The following is a 14,477-nucleotide window of genomic DNA, read 5'->3' as shown; positions in this document are numbered from 1 at the left end:
ATACTGACCACCCTCTGGATGAAAAAGCTGCCCCGCAGGTTCCTATTAAATCTCTCCCCTTAAATCTATGCCAACTAGTTCTTGATTCCCCAACCCTGGGAAAAAGACAGTGCGCATTGACGCTTGCTACAACTTGTTTGACTAACAAGTCCCTGAGTTAGGAACACAGGTGTTGCGTGTTACTACAAGTAGTTTGTGTGCATGGAAAGTAAAGATTCATTGAGTGATATGTTAACCAGCATTTCACAACATCCAGCAATAGGAAAATTTGGGGTAGCTGACATCATGACCAACTTTAGCTTATTCAAGGATTAATACTGCATTCTACCTCAGGATGGAAAGGAAGGTAAAGCAAGAAAGAATATGTATTTTAGGAGACCACTTGGCTATCTGGACAGCAGCAATTTTTACAGCCTGCAGAATGCTTGAATGCTTTACGAGCACAGATGCCATTGAGTACAGGGAAATAAAGTGACTGACTTGCACAAGACCAGGTCCCTTAGGGAGCATTGAGATAACCATCAGATGATCTATTTTTACGGTGTCGGTTAGGAGATAAATATTGGCCAGATAGTGAGAATCCCACTGCTTTTCTTTTAAGCATGCCTTTGGATCTTTCACATTCGCCAGGGAGGACAGACAGGTGCTTGGCTTAAACAATCTAAACATTGCAGCAATTCCTCAGGAGTAGAGTGGCAGCCTAGAACGTGGTTCACAAAATTAAAATTAATGTCATATCCCAAGGAGCAGACAGGTTTTCTACTTCCAGTCACTTTCCAACTGAAGCTAATAGAAAAGGTGAATGTCGTAGGAGGAAAGAATGAATAGTCATAGTTGAATAGTTTGAGGACACTTGTAATCTAGTTCAAAATGAAGAATGGACATAATTGATAATGTATTGGGGAGGAGGGGTGAGTCATTTCCAATGTTTCAGTACAACCAAAACTCTTCAGTACAAGAGATAAGGATTCCCTATTCTGGATACCTATCAAATACATTTTAGGACCACGAGATAATTATCGTCTTTGCAATCAATAGATATTAGCAACTAAATGGTATTTTGCTCATCATCTCAAAAAAGTAATTTGAAGGTTTGCTCATTTTCCATTCAAAAAATGTGCCGTCATTCTTGCTTTAAAATCATTTTATCAACTTAAACTCACTTATCCCGAAGCTGAAATTAGAATAATACTACTTGCATTAATATAGTATTGCATCATGTTTAAACAGCCCAAAGCATTTCACACAGTAACTTATTTCTGAACCATGAGGTTGAACAAGCAAATTGTACACTAATTGTGTAACTTCCAGTTGTTCCAGAGAGAAAAAGTTTCCATTTAAGTTGTTTCACTCTCCATCAGCCTGCTTTATTTGCCGGTTCTACCTCTGTAGTAACTTAATTTAAATCGGGTTATTACGGGCAGTTAAAACTGCAAGAAATTTGATCACCTTCAAAAAGTGGAGCAGAGGTGATACATGCACTGATTTCCCCACTCACGTTTGTATGGGGACTTGGTGAAATAGGTTCTGGGAATTCGCCAGGCAGAGTTGGCCACCCTTAAAAGGGAACTCCCCTCTCTATAACGGCATGAAACACGAAGAAGTACGATGGGATCACAGGAGAGGATTCCCAGCTCCTCACCACTGAAGAACCGAGCCCAGAGGTTGGGCAGGAAGAGGGAGATCCAGTTTGCCTCATGCGAATTAAAACGCAATCCAGATCAGCTGTCCAATAAAAGAAACTCAGAGGTCAGCTGAATTAAGTTCAAGTAGCTCCAGAAGTCAATGTCAAGGATTTTTTTTTCTGGAATACTGCCACACCTACATCCGGTTATCACTCAGGGTGGTGGGAGTGATGAGACACAGGTTCAGGAAGGACGGCTGCTTCATTCCCACAGTCTGGCAGTCTTCATTCCCATCACTGCCACCCACAGCATGCACCTACGGCACAGACTGCCGAGAAAAACTCTTCTGCCTAACCCACGTTGTAGCTCTTACTCTTCCTATCTTTGGCCCTTTGATTGCTCCCCCTCCACCTCTTTCTGCCGGTGTTGACCCTGAAGTGTGCCAGAGTCAGGGAACAATCCACCACAAAGCTGGAAACGCGGTCAGGGCTTCCCCCAGCAGTGCAGGCAGTAGAAGCACCGCGTGTCTACATTGATGGCATCTCAGTTGTATTTCTGGTTTACGACAAGGAGTCAAACCCACATACTGGAGGAACAATGGCTGGTCTAAACTCCAGTTGCCAGTTTCAGACCTGGCTGTAAGGGAATAAAGGAATAACAGAGAAGTTGTGCAAAATAAATGAATCATGACTGCTACCTGAAATCTGGCAGAGATCAATGGATTTCTGGGACTAATATTCGTTTCTATTGAGAAAGATGGCAGGATGATAAGATATTTATTTATTAGTCACATGTACATCGAAACACACAGAGAAATACGTCTTTTTGAGTTACTGAGAATGTGCTGGGGGCAGCCCACAAGTGTCGCTACTCTTCCAGCGCCAACATAGCATGCCCACAGCTCCTAATCCATATGTCTTTGGAACGTGGGAGGAAACTGGTGCACCTGGAGGAAACCCATGCAGACACATGGAGAGAACGTACAAACTCCTCACAGACAGCAGCGGGAATTGAACCCGGGTGGCTGGCACTCTATTAGCGTTACGCTAACCGCTACAATACCATGCATTATATTAAGGACTGACAAAAAAGTTAAGTGCAATCTAGGGCATCTCGATCACCACATGAATTGTGTCCTTCCCTGGGAGAAGAGTGCTTGGGTCACCACCCGATACAGTAATAGAACAGCAAATTGTAAGTTGTCACTGATGACAGTTGCTGCAACGTGGAACAATGGTGGATTTGACAGTTAATGGAAATGCTGTGCAAGGTTTGGGGTTTAATTTGTGCCTGCAGCATCTGACATAGTTCGGTCATCGCCTCCTTTGTGAAGTACTGTTCCCAGATCATTGCTTTTAATTGAACCTGAATGACTGAAAGTGCTGCCTGAACTCCCACTGTGGATATGGTCTTCTCCTCCTCTTCCTCACAGCATCCACGTCATAGAGTTGTCCAGCATAGAAAAAGGCCCTTTGGCCCACCATGTCCATGGCAACCTTTTTGCCCATCTACACTAATTCCACTTGCCCGCACTACCCAGCAATGTTTTGCCTATTTAATTGCCTGTCTAAATGTCTCTTAAGTGTAGTGATCGTTTCCAATTCCACCATCTGCTCAGGCAGCAAATTCAAGATATCAACCACTGTGTAAAAAAATGTTGCCTAAATGCAGATGATGAATGTATGGTGGTGCCTTGGATCTTTGCTAACTGTCAGAAGCACGATTGGCTGGAGAAGTTTGTCCATTGTTGAGGCAGAGCTGAGATGTACTAATTTCTCCAAAGCTACTTACAACAAGCACGGAAACCTGGAGGCACTTTAATACTTCCTCCACTCTCCTGGGATAACTAAAAGGACAATAATCCAGGTAGTGCACTGCTGATGCGGGATGAATGTTTCATGGGACCTTTTAGGCACCAGTACTTCACCTCAATGTCCATCATCCTCAAGCCTAAAATCTAAAAGTAAAACCTATTTTAAAAAAATTGATGCTTCTGCTGAGAATCTTACTGTTCACATATCAGACACGTGACTAAAAATCATATAATGAGCTCCATCAATAACAAAATGGTGGTTTTGATATTAAAGATCTGGAATACTCAGAGTTAATGCAACAAGTTCAGTTTTACAAAGAGGAGTTTCTCCTTTTCCCTTTTTACGCTGGAATGGAGGATGATTTTCACCACGTCAAATTTGTGTCTTCTTACCATTGGATAAACTTTCCCACTTCCACCAGGCTGATTTGAATAAAGAGTAAGAAACACTGCATATCTGTGATCTCCCATTGCTCATAACCAGGTACAATCCTCATCATAAACAAGATGCAATTTATCCAGTTGACTAGTTAATGACAAACACAATCATTTGTTTCTATAAAGCAGAAGATGCTTAGTAACCCCAGGGGAGTTGAACCAAGAAAGCAATTAAGTACAAAGGCAAGATGATAAATGATCTAACGTAGGTGATTCATGGCCCATAACTTAATCAGGGTTACAGCATTGATGTTGTGTTACATCTCAGTGTCGAAGTTCTCTCTCTGGTTGCTACTAGTGCAGCTGTCTACAGAGACAACTACCACAACCGTAATGCAAGATTGACTTCCAGTTACCAAATTATCCTTTGATGCTTTGTTCTGTAATCCATTCCCCCCTGAAATTTTCACATGAATCCTTGTTAAACCTACTAATTTTATCAAGGAGATTGATGTTTATCTGACGTGCAATTAAGTTAATGGAATTTGGTTATTCTTTAAATTTCCTTGTATGTAATTTATTTTGAACCTTTGTAAAATATGTCAGAATAAAATGTGTCAGAAAACTGGTTCAAAACAAGACTACAATTCATAAATAAGTAAGCACACAGATGAAATATAAAGTTTAAAGCTGTATAATACCTTATACCTTTGTGATCTTATAAATATCTTGATTCCTTTTTGTGCCTCAGTGTGAATATGGTCCACATTGGATCTTAATCAGCCCAAACCCTGATACAGGGCATTGATCCAAAACCTCAGCTATCTCGTTATCTCCAAAGATGCTGCTTGATCCATTGAGTTCCTCCAACAGTTTGTTTTTTGACTCCAAATTTAAAATTGTTGTGGAGCATTCATTGAAGAGTGAAAAAAGTCTATGCTTGTACATGAAAATGTATTCCTACATATTAAATTGGAGAAAACCTTTGAGGAACAGCTGCCAATTATCATGGTATAGAAACTCAGAGTGCAACATTTTTTGCCCTGTACCACTAAATTGTATCCAAAACTCAATTGTGAAATGTGATTGGGTCCTTTCTGTATGCACAATACCCTTCTGCGAATTTCAACCAGGTCCTCTAGGACATAATGAGCCCTCCAGACAAATGCAATGACATCAAGCAGCTTGCTCTTTCTTATATCACTTATTCAATCAAAGGTCTATGAGTAATGCAAGTCACTCCCACTGAAGCAGACATTAGCTAGAGACACAAAGCCTGGCTTGACATTTGAATAAAAGGGATCTGGGTTGTGGTTGAGAGAATGCAGCATCTAGTATCCTTCAGGTAGGTCCTCCCATAAGTTGCTTCCCTGCTATTTACTCCCATCCCACCTCACTGCTCTTCCCCTTTCTAACTCTGCAAAGTTAAATAGTATCTGACCTCCACCCCAACCACCACTAGCACTTGTATCCAAAATTCCAACTTGTCCAACCCTAGTTCTATCATTCACCAACCCAAACCCCCAGTATCTACAGTCATTCTTGACTTCCTCTACTAGTTCCATTATTGCCTTCATTTCAACATAAGTTTGGAAGGCCTGATTCACCACACAAGCACCTTGGGGTCATGTATAACAGAAAGGTACTGCCTGGAGGGGTTGCACAAAGCCAGTGGAATCCACTGCATGGTACTGTTTTAGTATGTCTTTCCTGTTGTAGAGGAATTTCTAGTCCCAGGTATTCCTAAAGTGGTTGGTTCATGAAACAACTCCACAAAATAAAGGTGGATTCCCAAGCAGTTAAACTATGGACAGAGAATCCTGCATCACTGAGTCTTAAGTACCATGACAATTTTACTTTGGAAATGAGCAGATAGGTATTCAACCAAAAGTGATAACCATTTCTCTCTCCACAGATGCTGCCTGGCCTAACCTGTTGAGTATCCCAGCATTTTCTGTTTATATTTCAGATGGCTGGGTAGCTTACTTCTATTATTAAAAGCTTAACAGTCTTCATTGGATCATGTCTTCTTATATGAAAACAGGAGATGAGCCCAATCTACTTTAATCCAGTTAAGTCTACATTTTAGTTTTGGTATAAGACTAAACTTACAAAGAGTCATTGCAGCAAGAAGGGCTGAATGGCCTTTGTGTGCTGCCGGCTTCCTTGATGGGTCATGAGGGCCCTGAAACTTAGAACTTCCCTGCTGTTCACTGCAGTGTAAAATCAAGTTCTATCGAGATCTGGCAGAGACAAAGCTTCATGAATAATAATGAAAATAAATAAGAAAATATAGAATTTGACTAAAAGACTCTTCATCATTGTGTTATTACTCAATGTAACAATATTAGATGAGGCTGGCATTCTAAGAATTGACAATAAAGCCATTCTATATATTAATCAAAGCTTTCAGTGAGCCTAACTGTGCTACCATAGTGTTTACAGGCAACATAAAATGGGATCATTGTTCTTGACCGGAAGCTAATTTATCAACACTTACTGGTTATTCATTTGGATTAAGGAATATGGAAGTGATTAGGGCTGGCTATTGGTGCATTGCGCAGGAACAGTCTCTTCTTAGGTTGCCTCTTGGAGTCAAGCTTGGCTTCCAGTTCTCCGAGTTCCAATGAGGTCTATGCCTGATCTGCAGGTAATATTTGATGGGGTGAGTGAGTAGTTAGGAATGTTGTATGCTCCTTCTCTTACTTTCACATGGCTCTGTGAGCTCCCAAGGTGGAGACTGCAGCTGCTCAGTACTGCCCTGAATGCCTCTCTTCAGTTCTGACTGGTCACAGCACAGGGATTTCTACAAGTTGTTTAAGGTTCTTACACTTTTTTCCAAGGAGACGTTAAGAACATCCTTGAAGTGTTTTCTCTCTCCTTCTGGATAACTCTTATTGTGATGGAGCTGGATTTTGGTGCCAATCATGTGGACAATGTAGCCCATCTACCAGAGCTGGCTGTGCATGATCAGAACCTCTATGTGGGACGTGTTGACCTGGGAGTAGCAATGACAGTGGTTCCCCTATCCTGTCAATTGATTTGGAGCAATTTTCAGAGACTACATTGCTGGTACATCTCCACTGGTTTATTAAGTTGGCTACAAGCCTGAAGCCTACAAGTGGGCAAGGATCAAGAATCCAATTAACCTTCCAACCCACACATATTTGGGATGTGCAATGAAACCAGAGTACTCAGGGTAAACCCACATGATCACAGAGTAAACACAAACTCCACATCGACAGCACCACAGTTAGGATTGAACCTGGATTACTGGAGATGTGAGACAGCAACTCTACCAGCTGTGCCACCCATAAATACAGTAACTACACAAAGAGGTCAGAGGCTGGCTATCCTATGGTGAGTGACTCACTTCCTGACACCCAAAAGCCTTTCCACCATCTACAAGGCACGCCCAGGAGACTGATAGAATGCTCTCCATTTATTTGATCAGACTTGCTGAGCATTTCCATTTTAAATCACATTATATCTGTACCGGTTGTTTCCTAATAGGAGTGGGGAGAGGAATACATACCTGTCAGGGGTAGAAGAGTGCGAGGCAACTTTGAAAGATTCAATATCCCATAACTTTAAATCTTCATAGTTGTTTGGAGTAGAAAATCATTTAGAAGTTGTTTCCTACAACAACCCTGTGGCTTGGCCCAGATACGAGCTTCTATCAGATATCAGCTCCAGCTTTATGCCAGACCTGGATCCAGAATCATCAGCACCACTGGCCAAGCTGTTTCATTACAGCTCCAGCAATTCTCAAGAAGTTCAAAACTTCTTGTGTGCTAACCCATCCACCGCCTTCAATATTCAATCCCTCCACCACTGGTTCAGGTACGTGCAAAGAACAGCACGTGCATGTTTTTTTATCCCCCATCCACTCCTAATAAAAAAAACTACCAGCACAAACATGAGTTTAGATTATGATTAATAAATGGATATAGTCAGCATGTCTGATGAAAGGTCAGCAACCTGAAATGTTAACTGTTTCTCTCACTACAGATACTGCCTGACCTATTGGAGTATTTGCAGCAATTTGTGTTTTTATTTCAGATTTCCAGCATTACAGGTTTTTTTTATTAATTGCTTTCTCTGCTTCATACCCTGGCTGATATTTTTAAGCCAAGATTACCTAACAACCCCTAATGAGTATGATACAAAAACAGTGGCCAGTCAATTGACAAAGCTCCAATCCGCAGAAAACTTGGTAGATCGCAGTTCAAGAAATACAATGTTAGTCAAACACGTACAATATGAGTAAGATACTTCAGCACTAAAATTTTTATAAAAGGGTAATATGTTCCCACATATACAGGGCAGGGGACAGCAATTATATGACGTGTGATTTACTTGGTCTTACAGAGAACAAACTACCAACAGCACAAGCAGTTTGTATGCAACTGATAAATTGACAGTGGCTACACATGGTAAGCATTGATGGGCAACGCTACAGGACAAGTGATAAGAGCATAAAGGCTAGGTCATGACAAACAGAAATAAAATCAAAAATGTTGGAAGTGCTCAGCAGGTTACCCGGCATCAGTGAACAGAGAAACAGAGCTAACATTTCAGCTTAATAACCTTTCCTTGGTTCTGCCCGACCTGCTGAGTACTTCAAGCTTTTTTTTAAATTTTGGATGTTCAGCATTTGCAGCATTTATTATCAACCGAAGGTTGGTGCAAAATTTAAAACAAAAATCTACAATAGACAGTGTTATCCTGATTAAGAAATCTGATAGCTGTTCTTAGTTAGGTAGGGGGAAGCAATCCATATGTAAAATAATACTTCTAATCAGTGCAAGCAGTGTAAAATACAACTGTCATAATGTCACTCGTGAAGACAAAATGGGACAAGGAAATGTATGCAAGAAGCAGAACATTTCATGATAGAGTCACACTACCTTTAATCTATTCTAACCTTCAGCAACAATGCTATCAGCACAGTTCGGCAGAGGTTTACAGGTTTATTCCCTTCCCAAACGCAGGTACTAGTTCCCTACCACTCTGACCTTCAGTGCCATAATATAGGCTCAGTATAACTAAACCACTGAGAGCCGGTTTAGGGAGATGCTTTGGTTATAACAATGATGGGTCCTCCACTAATCTATCAGCAGTTGTCTTCCATAGCATCTTCAAGTGTGTACAGAGGTAAATGCTGCACATACCTACACAGGTTCTATAAAGTGCAATTGATCAGAGAGATGAGAGGCACCAACCAAAATTCAAATACAAAAGTTTCCTCAGCCTGCTGGCCAAAGGGTTCTTCTGGGAAACAAGATGTTGCAATATTACCCCTATTGCTCAATCACACTAGTGAGCATCCCATAATCATTCACAAGTGGACAGAAATTGACAATCTCACATAAACACTCCACATGTATAGGTGCTCAGAGAAATGAATAAATTCATACTGGTTCAGTGGGAGAGTCTTTTCAAACAAAACACATTACAATTTGAAGCTACATATGCTGATCATGCTTGGTTTGACCACAGCTGTCGGGCTAGTTGAATAGTTAAATTTCCTATGTGCTTCCTTATTTGGGAAAAAATAACAAAAACTAAATAGATGAACATCTAGCAAATTCCTATCTCACCGCAGGTGGGGTGAAGCAAGTATAACAAGATTCTGCAGGGATATCTAATCACAACACTTAGTGAGACTGTACATCGCACTCTGTTCCAAGAATAGCTGGCAATCACAGATCTATATCACATTGTTGTGAAATGCCAAGATTGGTTTACATTTCCTTCCATTTCAAAAACTCTCAAAAATTACTTATATCCAAACTTTATAATTTCATTCCATTATATCTAAATCTAATTTTTGTGTTGTAGGTATTATACATGACTAAAACAAAGCCACAGTGAACAGCGAGCGCTTTATTGCCATTATCATAGAATTTGAAAAGAAACCCAATTTTCTCATCATGTGGGGCTCAATTTTTTTCTCTTGGAATAATTCATTTATACCTGTGCTTTAAACATGTGGTCACTGATGCTGACCAGGGAAGATAATTCCAAAATCAACCCATTTAATTACTCTCGAGCGGGTTCCTGATGGAATTTCTGGCTGACTCTGGGAATCTGCCTGGGAGTGGGGGGGAAAGGCATGTTGCAACTGCTGGCCTTGAGTAATTCCACGGACAGCTGCCTCTGGGTAACCAAAGCCCACAGATAATATTTGCAACATTTTACATTCAGTACACAAGTCAATTGCAATGAATTGTTCTATAGTTCACAGTATAATAACATTTAAAATTACCTGCCTCTTAGGAATGTAATAATAGCAAATGCATCAGATGATGGACTTCCTTCATTAGCATCTAATTTGCTTACACCCACCTAAGATATTTTGAAAACCATCAGGTAGCAGTAGCTGGCAAAGGGAGACTAGCAGAATTCCCAAATTTCCCCCATATGCCTACGATTCCTTACAAAGGGGTGCATTGGGTAGGCTGTTGATTTGTTTAATGTGCAACAGAAGGTAAAGTTGTTTAAAATATTGTTGAGCTCAAACTGTGAGCAGGATTGAACCGCTACAGTTTTAAACAAAGGATCTGTGTCAGTATCACACAAACAAGGGGTCCCCCAGTATATCCAACTTAAACTAGGAGTCTCAAATTTGCCATGCAGTTTTCATTAAGAGTTCACTTGAAGACATAAGAGTATTTGACCTGTATTGACCTGTACGATCAGTTTGTAAGACAAGCTTTTCACTGTACCTCGGTACAAGTGACAATAATAAACCAATACCAATTTAAATGACCAAACATCTTCCATTAAAAGTGGTTGTGTGAAACACATACCAATTGATATCATTGCTGGGGTCATGAAGAATGCTATATTATTGAATATCTTTCTTAATGTTGAACAATGAATTTTAATAAAGCAATGGAACAAAAACAGTGCCAAATACAGTATCAGGTACAGTAGTGTAGCCATTTAGCATAACGCCATTACAGCATAAGCAACCCGGGTTCAATTCCCGCCGCTGTATGTAAGGAGTTTGTACATTCTCCCCATGTCTGCGTGGGTTTCCTCCGGGTGCTCTGGTTTCCTCCCACATTCCAAAGACATACAGCTTAGGAAGTTGTGGGCATGCTATGTTGGCAACAGAAACGTGGCGACACTTGTGGGCTGCCCCCAGAAGATTCTATGCCAAGATGCATTTCACTGTGTGTTTCGATGTACATGTGACTAATAAAGATATCTTATCAACAACCATTCTTCCCACTATTTTACATTACCTTCAATTATTTTAACATACACATCCAAAAATACAAAATACATCTGCTGAGATTTTTGTAGATTAAATTCCAAAGAACTTTCAGATTGCACAATGGAAAATTCAAACTATCCTATTTCTAAGACTAGGAATTCTAGACGGATTGGGATCAAATTTTAAGGACTAATGGAAAAATCTATCATAGCCCTCATTGCAGACGGATACAGATCAGCTTCACACCCAACACAAAGATGGATGCAAATCTTTACAGCAACGAAATCTGTACAGTATTGAACTTATCTTAACAAGATCAAAATTACTGGAAGCACAATGTAAACAATAATGGTTACATGCAGAGCACCAGCCTCTGCACGGGAGTGCATTCAAAAGGACAGCCAAGGTAACATCATGTATTCATGTCAAATAAATACTTTCCCATGGTGTTGGCAGCTTTTATGACAGAAGAGTAAAATATGGCAATGCTCCTATTTAACTGGGCATGAGTGTCACCAGCTGTTCAAAAAGGCACAGATCATAGCACTTCAATTCATAATTCATGTGCTTTGTTCATTTTCACACTCAGCTCCTTAACCACTGGCAGTCTTGCACTGCTGGATGTAAAGGATTTGCACAATATATGCTGATTGAACTTGTTAAAGTAATGGGAACTAGAAATATGGCTTGGATTTCACCAGGACATAGCATACAAAACAAGGGGCATCACAATGGTTTAAGTAAGGTTATGTCACAAAATACTGTGTCCTGTTTCAGTCCCTGTACACAGTAAAAGATATTGGAGCTCTAGAAATGCACAGGAAGGTGAGCAGAATGTAACTCATCCTTTAAACATTTAGTAAAGGAAACTGATTCTGAGAATTATTGTGGCAGAACCAAAACATTGGCTTGGAGGATTGAGGGGGGGAAGATGCGGAAGAAATGTGGAATTATATGACTCTCTAAAATAAAGGGTTGGAGACAGCCTAATTAGATAAGATTACTTAACATGGGATTGAAATGCAGGACAAGACTCATGCCAATATTATCCATTATCAACGAGTTAGCAGTTCATTGCTCTCTGGAATGAAGTGCTAAAACATGCAGAAAGGATTCAGTTCTTTAAGTGGAAACTTCACAGCTGCCTGTGAGAATAAGTTTCCAGCCATATGGGATATGTTACTTGTTAACTGCTACCATGGTCTCCCTGAATTACTTTAGGGAGGGACTGAGGAATTTCTCAGAATTTTTTTCCCAGAACCAGAGGTTTGTTTGTTTTTTCCTCTTCCCTAGAATTGCACAGGGGCCGGGTGGATATGGTTGGATCTGTCTTGATGGAAGTGATTCTGCATTTGTGTGTGCTCTTTTTCATACCACTCAATAGTTTAGTTCAAATATGAGAGTGCTGTGGGAGTCAAAAAATTCTGTTTGAAAAGTAAGTCCTGCTTTTCTGAGCATGTTGTGGTAACACATGGTTGGACAGATGTATTTTTTGCCCAACTCAAAAATGTTTGACATGACTGCTGAAAGCTCAAAATAGAACAGGGCATCATCCCCCAATCGATGTTTCTCACTTTGAGGAATACAATAAATGTTCTTAAAATGAACTACCTCATTGAGGTGATTTTTAATTTCTAAAAATGCACAAGAGGCAACTCAATGTTGTGGTTTTAACTTCAGCAGGGATTATGGGGATACAAGTCAAAAATGAAAATGTGCCAAAGGAATAATACAAATTCTAATAAATTCAAAGGAAGTCTTATATTGTTAATCATGTACAGCTGAGTATACAGCTTAAATTGAGATCAGAGGATATTAAAGACCCGATCTCATTGACTGGAATTAGTCTACTGTTCCCTCGATTCTAAAGCTGCACATAAAGTGATATTCTAATATCCTTTGCCTACGGCATTATCACAAGTTATACAAAAAAGAAATTTAAAACCAAAGGAACAGTGATCATAATTCAATAATCTTTATGAGCATTTAACCAATTTGGACTCGAAATTGATCAGCCTGTCCTGATGACAGCCATGTAAACAAACATGGGGCTTGCAGTCCCGAAATTCAACGGTAACAGACTGACGGTGAACCTCTGGCAAACTATCAATGAAAAAAAACGGAAAACGGGTGCACAGAGCGAGATCTAATTGTAGCATTCACTGAATTTCCAGCGCCATCATCCCCCGAAAAATTTGCACAAGTGAAAAATATGGCACAACTGACAACTGATATTCAAAGACCTGACGTTTGTTGCATTGTACACTTGGATCAGGTAGAAATCACTTCTGAGACTGATTGAATTTTCAGCACATGTGATTTAAATATGTTCAGTCCAGAGCTTGCAAAATGTCAGAAGTTCATCAGAGGATCTTTGAAGCTACTTAAATACACACACATGCACACCAAAAAAATCATAGTCAATCGAAAACTCCTAACCTGTTTAAAATGTACTTTTTTTATCCACCACTGCATTTACCATTAATAACAATTCAAAATCCCAGAAGGTAGAGCTCCACTGGTTAACAGATAAAACGACTCACCCAAAAACAAAACCATCAGCTGGATGGGAAGGTAGCTCATTTTCGCCGCAGATTCAATTGCTTGAACAATGCTCCTGCTCGCAACACGTTACAGCTCGGTTTGTTTCACAACTATCCGAAATCACTGAAGGTCCCGGCTTCAGCCTGACTCCCGTGCCTCCATACTGGAGGCGAGAAGAAGAGAGTGCCGGAGTTCAGGGCAGGCGATGCCAAACACCAGTACACCGATGTAAACAGTGAGAGGGCGAGGGTGGATTTCGCTGAGGTTAGAACCAGGTGTGTTCCGGGGCTCCTCCGCGTTTCATTGCATTCGAGCAGCTACTAGGCTACACTGCGAACACACACACACACGCACCCCGGCTATAGGATGGTTTGAATCATGGGATCCGCCCTGGAACAGCCGGAATGGGATCCAATTACACAGCGAGAGTGCAGGAGAAGGGGCTGGATCTCGACGTCAAAGTGTGGGTGGAAATGTGGGCTGAACAAGCCTGGAAAACAGGAGAGAAAGGGGGGGGGAAGAGAGGTAAATGGATCCGAGATCGCTAAACATGAGTGGAGTTTGGGGAGGACAGAGTGAAACAGGATGGAGAGGCACAGGGAGGCCCTGACGCAAAATCAGAGGGGCTACAAAGGGGGAAGGTAGGAGGGCCGGAGAAGTAGATGCTGAACGCAGCGGGACAGAGAGAGAGGGAGAGCGAGAGAGAGAGACAAAGGAATATGGGTTGGCTGTGTCGTGCGCCGCTCTCAAAACACAGCCAATAACGGGAAGGAATTAGGAAAGGAAATAACGTGATTAAAAACCTGTGCTGTCGCTGCTGGTCATTTCCAGTTGAAATAAATTAAACATAAATTATAGAACTATAATTAGTCCGGTTCCTAATCTGCTA

General features: G+C 40.8%; 1 protein-coding gene across 1 annotated transcript in view; it reads right to left on the bottom strand.

Annotated features, from left to right (window-relative positions):
- LOC127570071 (immunoglobulin superfamily member 3-like) overlaps positions 1-13,991 on the bottom strand; it is a 123,463-nt gene extending 109,472 nt beyond the window's left edge. The window contains exon 1 of the mRNA XM_052015328.1: positions 13,588-13,991. Coding sequence (XP_051871288.1) covers positions 13,588-13,627 — 40 coding nt within the window. The 5' untranslated portion in view covers positions 13,628-13,991. The remainder of the gene's footprint in view (positions 1-13,587) is intronic.
- Positions 13,992-14,477: the final 486 nt, after the last annotated feature.

This window comes from Pristis pectinata, chromosome 4 (genome assembly GCF_009764475.1).
Source record: "Pristis pectinata isolate sPriPec2 chromosome 4, sPriPec2.1.pri, whole genome shotgun sequence".
In the NCBI taxonomy this organism is placed as follows: Eukaryota; Metazoa; Chordata; class Chondrichthyes; order Rhinopristiformes; family Pristidae; genus Pristis; species Pristis pectinata.
This window is presented reverse-complemented; position numbering and strand designations above follow the sequence as displayed.